General features: G+C 48.7%; 1 protein-coding gene across 3 annotated transcripts in view; it reads left to right on the top strand.

The window, feature by feature from the left end:
• Positions 1-5,075: 5,075 nt before the first annotated feature.
• Positions 5,076-18,674, top strand: part of GRM7 (glutamate metabotropic receptor 7) — a 304,882-nt gene continuing 291,283 nt past the window's right edge. For all 3 annotated transcript variants that reach the window (XM_040593477.1, XM_040593476.1, XM_040593478.1), the window contains exon 1: positions 5,076-5,687. In XM_040593477.1, the coding sequence (XP_040449411.1) occupies positions 5,133-5,687 (555 nt within the window). In that variant the 5' untranslated portion in view covers positions 5,076-5,132. The remainder of the gene's footprint in view (positions 5,688-18,674) is intronic.

Below are 18,674 nucleotides of genomic sequence, written 5' to 3'. Positions count from 1 at the left end.
GTTGCAACAGAGAATTCGGCCCGGACACTTTGTGGTTTAGCACAAAGTATTCGTCACGACCTTTTTCTTCATAGACTTGGGAACAACCCACAAGATGTGTTTTAGATTTAATAATTCAATATGTATTAGACATTAAAATTTATTTATAATTTATGATTTAGTTTAATAATTTATAAATCAATAATTTATAATAAGATACACATACAAAATAATTTAAATCTTATATAAATCATGATCTAGAAAGAGATCCAAGCTACTATTATCCTTGAAGAGAATTTGCTGTCCCCGGTCCTCCCTGGAAACCAGAGCCACACTGACACCTTCTCTTTGAAAATAGCAACAGCAAAGCACAGAGTTAAGGATCAGAGTTTTTCACTGGCCTCTGCTCCAAAAATTCATTATTTTCTGAACGGCAGATAAGCAGGAGCTCTGGCTGCTATCCCAACACTGGCTTCACCCAACAAATTAATTGCTTGTACCTTGTCCATTGCAGTCGTTCAAAATGACCTCCAACTGTGCATGGCAGCGTCATGCTACATTACCAAAATCTGAAATATTGTTTTATTTCTCCTTTCTGCTATTCCATTGCTCTTTGTTTTGCATCCACTGGTTGGTTATAACATGATTTTGTGTTCACTCTGCCAGTTGCCCACATAAAAGCAATGTTTAATTACACAGCATCTTTGAAAGTACATGCGGGTAAGATCCTCCTGTGTTGGAAATCGCGTAGCTCCCCTGAAGGATGCCAGCTATGATGCTGATTTTTTTCTGGCAAAGTCTTTGCTTATCCAGTAGCAATTTGGCTGAATCCATGCTCTTATTTGACAGAGAAGTTAAGAAATGTTTTTGAATATGTTTTTTTGGATGTGTTTAACCACTGTTTACTTCTAAACAAAATCTCTTGCTAAAAAGATCAGCCTAGGGTTTTGGTTTGGGGTTTTTAGGGGTTTGGGTGGTTTGTTAGGTGTTTTTTTTGGGGGTGTCATTTTGTTTTGTTTTGTGGGTTTTTTTGTAAAGCAAACCTGCCCTGGGGGAGACAAAGCATGTCCCGAGCACTGCGAAGCGTGGAGGCGGTGGAAACATGCCCGTGGGTAGTAGGGGTGTGGGTGGGGATCTGGCTTTTGGGTGCCTGGTCCTACCTGCAATGGTAATAGTGCTCTCATGTGCCAAAACCTGAGGCCAACCTCCCCTGCGTGTCGTTCTTTGGGTGGGAAAACCAGGATAGCTTCATTCTTATAAGAGGAGGTCTACGGCCGGTGCTGTGGAGCGCAGCGTGCCCGCGGCTGAGCCGGGCACCCAAGGAAAGCCGCTGCCATCCCTGGGAGCTTAGCAAGTGACTTGTGCTGGGAATTTGATTTGGTACAAGAATGACTAATTGTCAAGTGAAATACAAAACGTCACATTGAAATTACTTTCCTACCATTCCCATATGCTTCTGTCAGATTCCCCTTAAATACATAAAATGCTGTTTTACTGTAATAGCATTGCTTTCTGAGAGTCATTTCAGATTAGGGCTACAACTTTAACATGATTTAGTGTGTCATAACTCAAAATTCTCGCTGATGGCTTTAAGAGTGGGTGAGTTCAGTTTTGAGTGGACATAATCTAATTTTTGCTTAGGAACTGCTTGTTGAATCCACTTAGTGTAGCCGTTCTGGTGGGCCGTAAGGGAGGAGAGGATTTTTTTTTTTAGATTCAGTGGGATACAGGCTGTTACGCAGCGCAGGTGTGATACGCTCATGGTGGTATTTAGTCAGCGTTGTCTCACCTCTAGGTATTCAGTAATCCAAACCAAAACGAAATGCTTCTTCAAAGGAAAATATGGCAGTGACAGATGCACAGGCTATTATATTTAGTTCCTTGTCTGAGAGGGCCAGATTGGATGTAGGTAGCTGACTGCACATAGTGGATGGAGATCAGGTACGATGAAAGGGAGATTACTGGCTATTTTAAGAGTTAAACTTAAAAGGCATGAAAACTGATAAACAGTTTTTTTCCAGGTGATGTCCAATTAGACGGTGGTACTCATTACCATGGGGGCCACTGGAGCCAAGTACTTAGCAAGGGTGAAAGTGGGCCTGGGCACTTTTATGGATATCAAGAATATCCAGAGTAATGATTAACTATATCAATTTTTGTAATGTAATTAGAATAATTTTTCATGCTTCAGGGCTTAAACCAATTTCTTTCTATGAGAGACCAGGATGAGACTTATGGTAGGAACAGATTAAAGACATCTGCATACTGCAGAGCTCCTGCCTTTTCTTCTGACACATCTGATGCTATTCTGTGACAAGATACTGGGCTGGGTTGGACCCTGGGCCCACCTTGATCAGCTGTGTCATTTTCTATATTTCCTCAGGGAATCTGATATGGAATAGGTGAAGTAATTTCTTAGGTAAACCAGGGTGTGAGGGAAAGGAGGAGGAAGGAAACAGCAGATGGGTTTTCTGTAATTTTGAGAGGATAAACATGTTGAACGTAACTGCAGATTTGCCCAGAGGAAAAAAAACCCAAACCAACAACAACAAAACAGGAAGCTTTCAAAATCATGGGGTGGCTTCCTGCAAAACAGTGAGATTTGTTGGAAAAGATGACTTATATTTACTTCCTTTCTGAATCTTAAGCACTTAAGGCAGACTTGAGTCATGCTTGCAAACTCTTCTCTACAGCCACTAGAGTCAGTTTTTTAATAATAATAAATACAGCTGAGATTCTCCAAGGGGAGCTTGAAGTGGGCAAGAGGTGATTAGGCGCTGTAAAGCTTACACGTAACAGTGCAGGTTCAGATGTAAAAGGGGATGGAGCTGGTGCTGCTGTGGAACAGCTGAGAAGGAACTCGCTCACCTGGTGCAGCAGGCGAGCTGGTGTACGGGGTTAAGGTGTGCGTGCATCAAGTGGTGGTACAAGGTGTGTCTGCTTCGAGGGGTGGTACAAGGTGTGTGTGCATCGAGGGATGGTATGCGGGCACAGAGGAAGCTGCAGCTCAACTGGTAGAGACTGGTGGGGGAGCAGGTGCCTGACCCTGGGGCTGCAGGGAGGCAGCAGCCAAGTCACCAGCACCCGTGAACAGCCCTCACCCACCCCCCAGCACATGTGTGCCCCATCGTGCACGTGAGCTTTCTGCTCTCAGGATGATGATGGGGGATAAGCGCAAGTTTCTCAGGAAAGCATGGCTGTGCTTTCATCCAGTGACCAAAAATGATAAACAACAAGGCCTGGGTGACGGCACAAGCTGGATGACAATACCCAAATTACAATGAAATAATATTTTATGATGTTTTCAGACAGCGGAAAAACTAAATCTTGGTCACAAGCTCAAAAATTATAATGTCTAGTGGAGAACTCAGCTGCTTTTATTGTTGTTTATGGTTATTACATCCTGGCCCTACTCAAAAATCCTCCAGTCTGCCATATCTGTCCAGTTCTGCTGCCGCTATCCAAGCATTCCCTTTAACCAAGGAACATTCACATGCCTTTTCTGGTCATGGTGGCATTTCAATATCACCAGTTTGGAAACCTTGGTTGTAGTAACTTCTGCCAAATACAAGTGGACACAGAGAACCAATGTACAAGGAAAAGAGAAAAATAAAAAGCTGAAAAATATGGTGAAGAATTTAAAAAATACCAAGATTTTGAGGTGTTAAAAATAGATTTTTAATTGTTAAAAAGTGTTTTTGAGGTGACGAGCAAAGCTACTTGCTTGTGTCTGCCAGACCAGTTGCGCTGCAGCATTTCAGTGTTGTGAGATTAAATCTGGCCAGGCCAAAACAGATAAAAGCCATCAGTTTCTACCAATGTTTTTTACTGTTATAACAGTAACTGTTGTGTTACTCTGACTTCACTGAAATATAATGTGTTGGAAATTAAGCAGTCACTGTAGCTGTCTCTGAGTGGGTAACACTTCAGTGTGGTAGCTGGACTGGGCAGACTGAACTACCTCACATTGAGTGCTGCTGGTCCGGTGCATGTTAGGGGCCAAAAGATGAGCAGCAGCTATACTCGATCTGGTATTGATGAAGGAATTAGAGGTTGTCTCAAAAAAATGTGCTTGGGTTGGTGGGAACCAGGTGTCAGAGATGTGTATTGCATTACTCTTGCGTTGGGAATGTGACAGGGCATGGATTTGCTGGTCAGCAGGGAAGAGCAACAGGTGGTGTATCTTTGGATATGATAGTTTTGGGATGAAGGAAACAGGACCAGGATGTTCGAGCACCCTCGAGATCTGGGTGTGCTGAAGAAAATCCACACAAAAATGAAGAAAAATGGGTCTGGGGATCTTAACATAGAACGAGATCAGCTGCATTACTTCGGTTTTGGGAGTATGGGGTTACATCCAGACTCCTCCTCCTCCTCACCAGGCTCCGTTGGTATCCACCTCAGTGGGGAGGAGGATCTTTTTTTCTCTCTCAAAATCCGGATTACCGTGTTTGATGCATCAGGCTGGCTGGGATGCTCCCGCGCTCGGGCGGCAGGCTTGGGCGCGCTGCCCCCCCGCCCCGCTGCCCGCGGCGGCACCGCCGCTCCCTACCGGCCGGAGGAGGAGGAGGATGATGAGGATGAGGATGCTCCGCCAGGGGAGCTGAGCCGGCAGCCCCCTCGCAGGCGCCTTCCGCGGGTGTTTCCGAGCCGCAGCCAGCCACGCACCCCCGCGCACAGCTTCAGCTCCCGGCGGCGCCCCGGGGAGCGGGGGTACCCCGGCTCTCCCCTTCCCCGGTGCCGTGGGGGTCCGGCCAGCCCCCGAGCCACCTGTAACCCCCCATCCCCTCCCCCTCCTCCCCAACACACACATACCCCCCCTCCGGGGCAGGGCTAGCGGAGGGGACGGGGGCCGCCGCCCGGCTCCATCCCCATCCCCATCCCCATCCCCATCGCCATCCCCGGGCCGGGCTCGGTCGGCGCGGCCGCATCCTGCGCAGCGGCGGGCGGGGCGGCGGAGGGGGCGGGAGGCGGAGAGGACCGGCCACCATTTAAAGCGGTAGCGGCGCGGCGCGGCTCCTCAGTGCCGTGCTGCCGCGGAGCGCGGCGGAGCAGCCGCGGCCAGGGCGGGCGGGAGGGAGGGAGGGAGCGAGCGAGCGGCGGAGCGCCCGAGCCCCCGCTCCGCGCCCGGCCCGCCCGGCCCCGCCGGCCGCATGAAGGTGCAGGGCAGCGCGGGGCAGCGCCCGGGCGGCGGCACCATGGTCCGGCTGGGCAGGCTGCTGCGGCTCCTCACTCTGCTCAAGTTGCCCTGCTGCTTGCTGGAGTTCCTGCTCTCGGCGGCAGCCCAGGGGCAGGAGATGTACGCGCCCCACTCCATCCGCCTGGAGGGGGACATCACCCTGGGCGGCCTCTTCCCCGTCCACGCCAAGGGCCCCCCGGGCGTGCCCTGCGGGGACATCAAGAAGGAGAACGGCATCCACAGGCTGGAGGCGATGCTGTACGCCCTGGACCAGATCAACAGCGACCCGGACCTGCTGCCCAATGTCACGCTGGGCGCGCGCATCCTGGACACCTGCTCCCGAGACACCTACGCGCTGGAGCAGTCCCTCACCTTCGTCCAGGCTCTCATCCAGAAGGACACCTCCGACGTGAGGTGCACCAACGGGGAGCCGCCCGTCTTCGTCAAGCCAGAAAAAGTAGTTGGAGTGATCGGGGCGTCGGGAAGTTCTGTGTCCATTATGGTGGCCAACATCCTCCGGCTTTTCCAGGTAGGGCTGCGCCGGGTCGCGGAGCCGCGCCGCGGGGCTGTGCCTGCCGGGGCCGGGGGCTCCCGCGCTGCCCGTCGCCCACTCCGGCCGTGTCCCCCGGCTGCCTGGCCGCCGGAGCCCGCGCCTCCCTCGCAGCCACCCGCTCCGCCTCAGCATCCTCCCCCGTCTCCCTTCTTCACGGTGCGTGGCACTTTCAGGATTTATCGCCCCATTTACAAGAAGCAATCCGTGAAGGGAAAGACGGGGGGGGGGGGGGTGGAGGGGGGGTGGGCTTAAGAAAAAAGCAAAGGTGATGGCTTCGGTGGGTTTGCGTTAGAGAGAAACATCGCTCGGCAGGGATGCGGGTGAAGGCAGCGGGGGTACGGCCGGGACGGGCTTCACGCATGAGATGTCCGCTCTGTGCGAGGGCAGGGGGCGGGCAGCGCCGCAGCCGCCCGGGGCTCGGGGGCCTCGGGGCGGGGGGGGGGGGCTTTTCCCGGCGGCACTTGGCCGGGCAACTCCGGACGCCCAGCGGCTTCCCGAGGCCGCCCCCCCCCCCCCCCCCCCCCCCCCGCCCGCAGGGGTCGCGCAGACCCCCGACTGGCCGGGGGCGGCGGCGGGGAAGGGGCAGCGTGGCGGGCCCGGGGCGGGGGGCGGCTGGCCGGCGCCGGGCCGAGGCTCGGGCGGCTCTCGCAGGCGCCGAGGGATGAGTGGGGCCGGCGGATTAAAGAACCGTGTGTGTGTGCAGTGCGGGGGAGACGCGCTGCAGCATCTGCCCGCTCCGCTGCCACCCCCCCCCCCCACCGGCCGGGCGCGCTGCGATCGCCCCCCGCCCGGCACCGCCGGGGCTCAGCCTCGCTGCCTCTTGGGGCACGGGGACCTGCGTGTGTGACCGTCCCCATCCCGCCCCGGGGGGCGCCCCAGGTGCGGGAAAAGGCACCTGCGCAGGGGCTGGGGTCCCCCCCGGGGCGGGGGGGCAGCGGCGGGGCCCGGCGGCTCCGGCTGCTCCTTGGCAGCGATCGCGGGTGCGGTGACCAAACCGCCACCAGATGCATCGTGAGCAGCGGAGTTTCTCGCTTCCTATCCTACGCCTTCGCATGCGGAAGGTGGTGGTGGGGTTTATTTTTATTTTTGTGCAGCGGGCGGAGAGATCCCCCGCTTTTCCCAGCTGGAAACTTGTGAGGTTTTCACGGCAAATCCGCTCTCTGCTGTCAGCAGCCCTTGTTACTCCTCATTCCCATCTGGCTGCTGGTGCCAGGTACAGCCATCGCATGCCAGGCAAAGGGAGCGATGCTCCTTCTCCCATCACTGCCCTTTGCACTGCCCAGCCAGACTGGGTCCTGTCTGTTTTCCTGAAAGGATGCTAAGAGGCTGGTTTTGTTTTCCTTCCTTGCCTCCCCCCTCTTGGCAAATTAAAATGTACCTCGTATTGCTCCTGGATTCAGCGATGTGCCAAATCTCTCACAATTTGTGCAGCGATAACGTGTGGGTCTCCCTGTTGAAATGCTACCTCTGAGGAAGCGGCCCGGCTCGCATGTGCGATGCGAGCCAGCTTGGCATGGCTCAGTTCGCTGTCCTTGTATCTGTTCGAGGCTTCTTGCATTACAAACACCCCTTCCTGGGCTGCAAAACAGATGATCTCATGTTCTGCTCGAGCTGGAGCTGAGAAGCTTGGAGGGATGCGAGCGGTGCTGAACTTCTCCTGAAGTACTGGTTCAGCAGATGCTGATCTGCCGTGGACTTGCACCAGCCAGTAGATTGAAATTAGCCAACTGTTTTATACTGCATCTCGTTCAAGAGCAAATCCTGGGCACTCTCCACTGAGATCTCCTTCAGTAGGAAACCCTGGGCACCGGGAGCCTTTTGTGTCATGCCATGATACCTGCAAAATCTTTGGTGATATATTACGTAATGGGATTTGCAGAAAATAAGACATTTGGGCAGTTTCTGCATGTGGAGACATTTATACAAATCTAAATATTTTAATGTATTGTGACTAAGCATCTGTTCGCAATTGCTTTTTAACCAAATCATCCGGAAAGCAGGAACTGGTACATACTGAAAGAGATTTTACTGAATATGTATTTTGCAGCTTGGCTCTGCCTTCTTCAGGCAGATTTTTCATGCAAAAAACCTGTTCCCCGTTGTCCTCTCCTTTAAACCACAGTTCAGAATGTGTCCCAGCCAGGGAGAAATAAGACAGACAGACCTGTTTTAAGAGACAGGAGGAGAACCAGACCTATTAAGCACCGTTTGGTGGGGGTGGGTGAGAAGCTGTTAAGTGATTGGAAAGAAAAAAAAAAAAACAACCAACTACCCAACCACAAAAAACTCGTTAACCTAAATACTTTTGCAAATGGGTGAGCTGTTGCAGCCAGCTTGCTTCTCCTGGGTCACTGTAGGTTTTACTGACCCTGGCCGTGGGGTGAGGGGTGGGTAAATGGCTCATGGACAGTTATTTTCATGTCCAAACTGGCTTTTCCCTGACATCTTGTAGATGAAAACTCTTTCCATCTGTGGAGGGCTCTGCAAAGAAATCTTACCAGTGTTTACATTTCTGTGACAGTATCTTGGAAGAGAACTATTTGTCCTCTGCTTTCATGCAGGGAGAAAATACATACATAAACCCATATGGAGTGCAGTGGGATTTCCTCAGCTGGCTACTGATGCTTAAAGGGCTTCCTCCCCAGGATGGGTGAGATTTAGGCTATTCATCTTCCTCTCGGCAGGTGAAGTTACGATCTCTCTCCATGCAGCTCACCTGTCCCCAATCTAGCTCAGAGCTTTGAGAGCATCTTCAGCTGATGCCAACAGGTGGATCAGCAGGGGAAAAGGACACCGAGGTCCTCTGGTTGGAATCCATCTGTGTAATTACTGTGTGAAGTTTTGTAGAAGCTTTCCTTTTGTAAAAAATGATGTGAAGGATCTACATTAGACTTGAGCTTTTTCCTGTGTGATGAAAGCAAAAATCCCTCCCCCTGCCTCTCTGTCTCTCTCTGCTTATCACCTGAATTGCACCTTTGAGAAAAGATGATGGGAATGGTTGGGGTGGGAGTGTGTGTGGGGTGGGGTGTCCCTCTGCCCAGGTGCTGTGAGGAAGGCCCCAAGCCCCAGCTGCTGCCGAGCAAAGGGAAGCTGTAACCCCGACTGCCTTTGAGTGATGTGTGGGTGCTGGTGGAGCAGAGCTGTCGTGCTGCTGAGGCTGGGGTTGCCACTCGCTCCGACTCACACAGGATGTGTTGGTGCGTCGCAGGTGGGCGCAGGAATTGCTGGTGAGGGCAGTGTGTCTCCTAAGGCCAAGTACCTGAGGATTTCTCTGCCAGAATTACAGCTAATGAGAGGTGCAGCTGCCCTGCAGAAGTGCAGGTTTATAGGAAGGGGAGCCTTTACGCCCCTGTTCAGGATCTGTCATTGCCAGCAGCTAACTTTGTGTGGGACCTTCTGGAGTTCCTTCAGTTACAATGTTCAAGAGCATCCCAGCCACGCGGCAAGGGCCCACCCTTGGGAGCAAGTTAGACCCTTGCAGCTGAGACGTGCCGAAGCGCAGTTGCACGTGTGACTTGCTTTTGAAGATGATGCAGACGAGCTCTCTCCAGTTTGGCAATTCTCACCTTGGAAGGGGTCGAGCTGGGGGGTGCATCTGGCTGGATGCTTTATTTCTGCATCTCCATTCTTTAACTTCATCCTCTCCAGAAGCAGGGATGCAAGTGCCCTGACTGGAGCTCATGTGAGAGAGCTCCTACTGACTACGTCCTTCTCCTAGGGCTTGTGCCCTGGCCGGGAGGGACCGGTGGGCTGTGGGCTCTGGGAGCCGTGCTGCATGGGGCGGGTGTGCTGCCCAGCACCCAGAGCCTGTGTCTTTGCTGCAGGGCAGTGGATTAATGCAACAGAAGGGATATTGCCATGTGTGGTGGACTGTGGAGATATAAATGCATGAGTATTCAAGTATATGAAATACAGTGATTTTTTCAAAATAAAATTCTATTAGGGCATGCCAATAAATAGTATGCTGACTGTAAATTAAATACCTATTCTAAAAATAAAACAAACAATTTGGAAAGCTGTTTCCAAATGCATCAGGGAGTTCAAGGCAATATGTTTCTAGGCTGCTAGCTTTGCATTGTAAAAAATACTGTTACTTCAGTGTCATAGCTTTCCTTACAAATTTAACTCCATGAAATGCAATAACTAGGCTGAAAAAAATTGCCAAATGTTTCATCTGTTTCATATTTTCTGGGAGTAGAACCATGCAATATGGGGAATATCAGCACAGTGATTTCTTTTTTTTATACTGCAGAACTAATTTTCAAACTCCCTTAGAACTACAGACTTCTCATTACAAGCTTTAATAATGAACTAATTACTGCTTCAGGTTTCTGTCCTTGGTGGATGCAATTTTAAGTAGTCAATCCACAATCGTTCTTTCTTGTCTAAACACCTTTTGCTTTTATCAGTGATGGTTCTTGTGGCATGTAGGGGTGTGTTACCAAGCCCCTTCAGGGAAGTTTTTAGAAACCAGCGTGGGATAAAGGAGCACGATGAGGCTGGGAGTATAAATTGAAACTTCCCTCACATCCCTTGGGGGCTTTTGGCTATATTTCCATCTGCGGGTGCCTTTGTACTAAATGAGAAAGATGAAAGCTGAAGTCCTGCCTTCTGTTCTAGACACGATGAAGCCAGTAGAAATGTGATTATTGGGAAAGGAATACAGCCTAAAAGTGCAGCTCCTAGTTGGATGCTGCTTTTTCCCTTAGAAAAGGGCATGCATTTTCCAAGGCACTCCGAGTGAGGACGTCTTCTATGCTGCCACGGTGGTCGCTGTCTGCATCAACAAGCTGTGGCTGACTGAGCTGCGATGTTCGAGGTGCTGCAACTGGTGTCCAGGGAGGCTGTGGTTCTCTCCCAGCTTCTGGCTGGAGGGGATGGAGTTTGGCTCTTGGCACATTGTGCCTGTTCCTGCCAGCTCTGCAGCGCAGTCACAGGGCAGGAGGGTGAGGGGCTCTATGAGAATGGCTTTGCAGAATGTGCGGTCCCATGATTTCAGGAGATTCTTCTCAAGTGTTTGTTTTTATAATTAATTTTATGCTGTTCATCTGGTAAGTTTCTAGGAACTCCTTCCCTCTGCAGCAAAGCATTTGCAAACAGATCGTTCCTCCCTCTCTTCCCCCTTGTTTCAGTTTCCCGCAGGAATATGGGATATAGGCCTGATGGTTTCCATTTGTGTAGGTTCTGGGTGTAAAGGCAGAGACTCCTGTCGAGCCTCCTCCTGCTGAACTTGACTTAATGAGATGGTAGTAAATGGCCAATTTAATCGACTGCAATGTACCTGCCATGGGGGGATTCTTGGGTTATCGCTGGTATTTGGGAAGAAATCTTAACAGGCTTTAGCAATGTTTTCCTCTAGATGCTAATACATTTCCAACTCATTACCAGTTTATTGCATTTTCCTCTTCTAACTTTTAATAAGACAATATTGGTCTTAGGAAATGGATTAATGATTCATTTGATAAAAGATATTTCAGGAGAACCATACATTTTTCAGTGAGACTCATATAGAAGATTTAGGAAAAAGCTGAAAATAGGAAACAGTAAACTTTAATTCTTTGCCTCTTTTCAAAGAATGTCTTTTGTGTTTCTCAGCAAGCTTTCATTTTCATCAGCCTCTAAGTATTTATCCTTGTTACTGATGCACCAAATACATGTCAGCAGGCTGAGCCATGCAGTTCTTCCGTAATGTTGAAACACCAAGCTACATTTAATAGATGTGGAATCTTATTTCACCTGTATAAACTGAAAGTAAAGGAAAATCCTTGCTTCAAGAATTCACAGGTTTTGTGTGGAGTTACTAATGGGAGGCTGGAGGTGCTATCGTTATATTTTTCTGGAACACAGTGTTTTGAAGGTAAAACTTACTTTCTTGACAAGGCATAATTCAATATTAGCAATAGTTTTGGCTCTTAATCTGTTTTGACTGTCTCAGTGTAGATGTTAGGTAGTTATCTGGGAGAAGACTGGCTCTGCCAGGGAAATGATGCTCACCCATGGAGAGAGACTGGGAGGGATGATGGTGCTTCTGTGAGCAAAGGATTAGCTGACAATTAGGACTGGCATGGGGGCAGGGCAGGGGGATGCTGGAACATATCAGTTTGTATGGTGGAAGTATATATTCAGCAAGGACACTTGTGTGGTTCCCAATCTACTCTTCGCAGTGAAATAAGGTGACCTCTTTGGGATGACGAATGGAAGGATCATTTCAAAGCATTAATTTTTATGAAAGAAATATTGATCTGTTTTTGAATCTCATAATACTAATATTGTAAAACTACATGTACTATGTTCTGTATTTTAGTCTATTAAATGAGTTTTGCTTGGAGGCATTAAAACCATCTGACAATACTCTGCATTGTGATATCAGATGTTGTTATTTCTATTTATAGTGATATTCAAATTAATCTCAATGAGTGACAATGCTGGCTGTCCCAGACATAGGACTATGATGAATTTTATCATAATACTGGAAGATACGAAGCATGTAATTAAGGCTGTTTGGAGAGCATGGAATCCAATACAGTCAGGTCATTAGTGTGGTAAAGTGGGTATCCAGGCAGAGAGAAATCTGAAGAAAAACAAGTATTTCTAAAGCCTTCCTCATTACTGATGATTCACAAGGTCCTATAAAGCCCTTCTGCTGAATACAGTAGAGGTATTCTGAATCATCAACAACTTACCCTGGAATAAGGCATGGTCCTGTATTGGGCTGCTAAAATATGGCAGCCCTGCCTCACCAGGCCACCGATCACTTGTGCACAGGCACCACGTGTTTTACCTTGCTGGGGTAGCTTGTAGCTGCAGAGCTAGCATAGTTCTTCCATGCAGTTGTACTGCATCAGGAAGAAAGACTTCAAATGACAGCAGTGATTATGTAGGAATGGTCTAAAAGCTCTTTAATCTCCCTGTGTCCCCTCGTCGTGGGGCCACTGTGCCACCCCTGCACAGACAGTGCAGTGGAGGTTGCCATCTTTCTTTTTTTTTTTTTTTTTTTGTAGCTCAGGGCTGTTGAACATGATGGAGCTGGTACTAAGGTGGGGTGTTAGGGCTAAAAAAGCCCTTTGCCAGCGCCATGCCTGTGTGGAGCTGGTGGCAGGGTGCAGGATGGTGCAGCCTGAGCACACCTCCAGTGGGGCAGCTGCCGAGACCTTCACATCGGGGTCACACTGCTCCTCTGGGGACCAGTATCTCCATTTCACAAAATTTGACAAGTGGTGTTAGGTTTCCAGAGAAACCATAACTCCAGCAGTATTGCCCAGCTTCCCTCTACTTTAGCCTGTACTGTGGTAAGTGATGCTTTTGCTGTGTCATTTGGGATGTTCAGGAGAGGCATTAGCATGCTGTATGAATGCGAGCGTGTTGCAAAGTATATATCCTCTTATTCCTTGGCTCATGGGGTAATGCGGGCCAGTGCCTCACTTCCAAGTGCTTTGAAATGAACTTGGCAAGCATGCCCAAACCCCTGTGAAGTGCTCCTGATTAGAGATCACCTTTCTCCTTGCGTTGAGATCATGTGAAGCACTTGGGCTACCTGGCCTCTGATTTGAATGGCAAGAGAAGGCAGGCTGGGGAGACCTTCGCTTCCAAACACCCTGCGCTGCCTGGAGTGGCACAGATAAGACCTTTTCACTCGCAGGGCACATCAAATACCTCTGGTTTTGTGAAGAGGATTGCCTGGCCTCTGTGGGTGGAGGGGACAGTTAGCAGCAGTCCTAGGTTGCAAGGTTTCCTTCTGATGATGGTTCTGCTTAATGTCTATGAATGTGTTCATGTATGTAGGTGTTTATATAAATATATACATATTTGCATTAAAAACTTAGTATTTCTTTTCGTAGACGTTCATGCTGTAAGCACAAGTGACCTGTCTTTTAACTTTTTGCTGGGGGGTAGGGCTGGGAAGGGGGAAGCAGGCACCAGTGCCGGGCCATGGTGGGTGAGGACGGGGCAGAGTGTGCCTCTGCCGCCGTCAGCGTGCCGACAGCCGTGTCACCTGCTCGTCTGGCTTTTCGGTTCTGTCTGTCTCGTGTTATGATGATGTTAGGGCTCTGAAGAATCAATGATGTGTGATTAATAGAGAAAGGATGTGTTTTAGTAATACAGAGCCACCTCAAAGGCGTTCAGTGGTACAGTCAGCGGGTTGTGTTCAGGCTTGGCTGTTCCTGTCTGGGAAGGGAGCAAAGAGAGGACAGGCATAACGCCTGTGGGAAGCAGGGAAGAGGGTGGAGAGGTCGACTTGTGGCTGGTATGGGGTGAGAGGGTGCTGGAGGGAGGATGCTCTGCGGGACCAGCTCTCCCTTTCCACCCAGCAGCAGGAGCCTCGGGTCTTCCCCCAACAGCAGCTGGGGTGGCTCTCTGGACCCAGGCACAGGCAGAGGGGCTGCACAGCAGGGCTGTGGTGGCGCTTCCCTTAGTGGCAGGCTGCTGGCCGTGTGCCTGCCACCTGGGTCTCTGCCTGGAGCCTGCCCTGACAGAGCTGAGGGAGAGCTGAGGTTGGGGTGGAGGAGCTGAGAGGGGTCACTGTGCAGCACATTGCCCTGGGAGGGGAAGCAGCCAAGGTCAGGTTTGGTGTCTGCACAGCCCAGGTCAGTGCCAGGTGGTGATGCGCAAGTCCCAGGGAGGACAGAAACCCATCAGTGTGTCACAGGCTGGGTGACTGCCACGGGGCTGCTCACCTTAGCCCAAGGGCAGTGCCTTGCTGGAGCTGCTGTAGTGCCTCCAGTTCAAAAGCCAGATAATTTGGACCTGGTTTCGGTGTGGTCCCTGTGCTCCCCTGCCTGCTGTAGATATGTCCTTAGATCTTGCTCTTACAGTTTTACAGCTGTTTTTGGCTTTTCACTTGCGGGTATAACAACTGCTGACAAAGCCAAAACCTTAAGCTGTAGCTGTCCTGAAAAATGACTCTGATCCAGGTTCTCCTCAGGTGGGTTGGTACAAACCTGTATCTCCACTTCCTTTGTTAGAAATGTTAAATTTCTGTGGCTGATAGCAGGATGTAGCACACAGCCCAGCATGCTCAGGGTGCGCACAGCCGGTGGGGTTCAGGGATGCGAGCCCCACAGAAGGAGCGCGCATCGCGGCTGCCAGTGCCGCAGCCTGCTCGGAGCTGGGGGGCGAGCTCCAAAACACTGTGCCACCTCCGAACCACTCTTCTCGCTGGAAACGTGAAAAAGCTGCTTGTAGAGTGGGTTTTAGGGTTTTCAAGGGTTAACTGGAAAAGTCATCCTTTTTGTTCATAAACCAAATTTCAGTTACAGAAACGATGGTGTAAAAGTGAATATAGATCCCTGCATGTCATTTTTATAGCAGCCATTTATTACTATCCTACACAAAGGCTCTAATCCTAACTTTTCTTAGAAGAGTGCCTATACATAAATAGGACTATAAATCCAAAGACTGTAGAGGATGGAAACACATGCTTTTCTTAGCACAGTCTTCCAGCATTTTCTTTGAGTGCTTCAGCACCGGCTGATGTCAGCGGGAGGGCAGCAGGCTGGTCGGGGCTCTGGCTGGTGGGCTTGGAGGCATCCCTTTGTCCTGGTAGCATCCCCTCAATCTCCCGCTCTGCCCCCCCCCCCCCAGGTGCTCCCTTCCCATTTTCTGGGGGCAGAGGTGTCAGCCTGCCTCCTGCTGTGGTGCTCCCTATCTGTGCTGAGTCACTGCCCTGGGATGGGACACATACTGCCAGGCTGGTCCTCGCAGATGCTTGCCTCAGCTCTTCTGTAAACTTTTCTGAATATTCTAGAACCTCCTTGAAAGACTGGGGTTTTTTTCCTCTTAATAGTCAGCTTGTATCCTCTTTGCTGGAAATTTTCTGATTTTGTTTGGACTGTAGTTTCACAGTGGGCTACAAGGCTTAAGTGCAGCACAGAACGCAATAGGCATCTTCCTAAAGCGAGACTTCTGCTCTCCCTTTTTTGCTGGAAGCTGGGTACAAGAAGGAGAGGTGCTGAATGCTGTAGTGGGAGAGATTTATCCGCAAGATTAACATCCATTCAGCTGGGACTTGTGAAACTTCATCTCTGCCCGATTCAGGCTCGAGATGTTAGCTTAAATTTTCGGTGGTCTGGGGGCGTACTAGTGGTTGTTTTAAATTCTGTTTCGTCCCAGCAGCACATTTCCAGTCTAGACTATCTGTGTTAAAAGGCAACCAAACAAAAATCCCACAAGAAATTTGTTTACATAGTAGCCCTTGTTTAAAGAACTGAAAATTTTCCAAATGATGCTAAACACAGAATTAGGATTTTATTATCTTTGATGGAGAGGGCAGAGTGTTCAGGATCTCAGGAGACCTTCGTGCCTACGTTGTCTCAGATGGAAGTGCTCAGGTTTGGTGCCGCACAAGTTTTTCTCTGCTGACATTTTAGAATTTGTGTAGAGTAAAGCCTTCTGCAAGCTCATATGTAGAAGATTTTCTAATAAATTTATTATTTCATAAATATTTTAATAACAGTAATTATGCATTCATCAGAATGGAGATTTGTTTCAGTGTCATTAAATTCAGCCTCATAATTATATGCATGGTATTTTTGCACACAGTACAAACTCAGCACAGTTGCTTTGTAAATGTATTGCAGCACTTGGCAACACAGGAGGAATTTACATCTTTGCAGGACTGTTGTCTCCAGCTATTGGCCTGTTCAGTATACCAAGAAGAGTGGGACAGCAGGAAATCTTCCTCCATGAGAATGGAGGATTTGGGCCTTAAGAAGTGCAGCAGGCTTCTATTTCCAGCAACAACAACCGATGAGCTCCTTAATACAAGATCACAGATAAAATGCAAATTTGCGCATACTGCGACAGCCACCACTGCTTACTGGGCTATCAAAATGCTGCTGAGATTGATACCAATTTGCTTTTGAAATACATCTATAAATTATTTTTTTTGATAAATCTCTACCTTTTTTAACACAATTTTTTTTCCAGATTTCTGAAGATAAGCATAGATAAGTTAGTATTAGAAGTTCCATTGCCAAGGAAAGCTTGACTAGATTGAGTACAACTCTGATGACAAATTCTTTTCTTTGTGAATATAGCCCTTTATCCTGGGGGAGCCATGCATTTGCTGGTTTCTAAGACCTCTGCTCGATAAACACAACTTGATAAGCTTAATCAACATTTTTGTTTTCAGTTGTGGTATCAGAGACTGCTGATGTTGAATCCCAGGAATACAAGACCTGAGGATAGGTAGAAGCATATACTTTCTAATTGAAAAGTGAAACAAAGATAATATATTTTCCAGGATGAGCTCAACTGGCCCTAAAGATTTGATAGATCTCTAATGCTCATCTTGAGTTGTGACAGTGTATCCCATGGATCTCAGTACTTCATTTCCATGTTAAAAAAAATAAAAAGTCAAAGGCAACTTGATGGAATGTCACATATCAGCCTGTATCTTGTGTATCTCAAGGACAATGCCGAGTTTAGTATTCACTGTGTTACGTTCTCCATTGATTCCCCAGTCCCCAGCCTTCAGCATTTGAATGTCCTTTGACGCGTAGGTCCATAACCACCTCTCGTGTGCTGTAACACGTATTCTGCCTGTGTCCAGCGTCTGCCGCTGCTCTCCCTGTAACACTTTGAAGTTCAGGACTTGCACCTCTGACAGAGCTGACAGAGCCAGAACAAGCTGTGTTGCCTCCTCACCTTCTTGTCCTTCCTATTGCGTACAAAATGGAGTTGATGAAGGCCTCTCTGGAGCATTGTTACTGTTACCTTCCTTGTGATATCTTTTCCACTTGCTTTCTCTTGTGTTTTCCACCCTGACCCACAGGATAAACCCTTCCTGCCCTCACATGAGGGTATGTTGGGACCATGGTTTCCCAGATGGCCGCCGCACCTCCTCCTGGTTAAGGAGGGCTGATGGCATAGCTGGGCTTATTCAGTTTAAAACAGTGATTCTGCATGGCTGGGGTCAAGTGCCCCACTGATGGATGTGTGTGGAGCTCTGACAGCTTACACCAGCTGAGGCTGTGGCTTTCTTTTCTATTTATTTATTCCCTTTGGAAACAGGTACATTGCCCTCTTCTGTAATCTTTGGGACATCAGATATGTTGAGATGCCCTCGATGTGTTGGCATTGCTCAGGGTGATGCATAACAGAGAGACAAATACGAAGCAGTAAGGTACCAGTTAGTCTAATGGATGGCTGAAAGCTAATAAATTCTCCTGTTGTCTTGAAGTTAATGACAGCTCGTAAAAGCCTAGACAGAATCACCACCAGTTTTAATTGTGCTAGTGCCTTGCTGCTGTAGACGCAGGACTAAGTGCCTGGAGTTGTTTCCCGTGCTGATCCTATCAAGACGGAGTCTTAATAGGTAGGATCAAGGCCAAATCCCATTTATTAAAAAAATCGCAGGAATAAATAAAAAGTTAAAGGGAAGCTGTCAACTCGAATTTGGCTGGAAGCTGTTATTTTTATAGAAATAAACCCCAGCCCTAATAGAGGTGTGTTAGTGATTTTAAAAGAAGGTTATTTTGCAGTAGTACTTGAATGCACAGAAATGATATTGACAATAAAAATTAATTAAAATTACTTTCTGTGGTTCTGTAGTTTTTCCTGTCTGACAGCAGTACAGAAATCAGTGATGTAAAGGAAATCACCTTTTCAAGGTTTTTTTTGAGGTTTTTAAGATTTTTAACTACTGTCTTGAAGGACTTTCAAAATTAGGAAAGGCTGTTTTGATGTCTTGATTTCCCCAGCAAGTCTATGGCAAATGGGAGCTCCCTGCCTGTTCCAGTGCTTGGAAACATTTCCTGTAGTAGAATGTTCGTGTCCTAAGTAAAGTGATTTGTGTACTGTACAGGATTTTGGAAGTTGACACCAAAAAATTAATTTTCCGTCTGCCTGCAGCAACCATGATGGCATCAGCCCTTGGGGAGCTACAGCTTGTTTTCACTTTGTGAGCTAAACTGGATGTCTGGAAATGGAGTGGTGGCTTGACTTCCTCGAGCTGTGTGGAGG

Source organism: Falco naumanni, chromosome 4 (genome assembly GCF_017639655.2).
Source record: "Falco naumanni isolate bFalNau1 chromosome 4, bFalNau1.pat, whole genome shotgun sequence".
Lineage (NCBI taxonomy): Eukaryota > Metazoa > Chordata > Aves > Falconiformes > Falconidae > Falco > Falco naumanni.
Note: the sequence above shows the minus strand (reverse complement) of the source record. Positions and strands in the feature narration are given on the sequence as shown.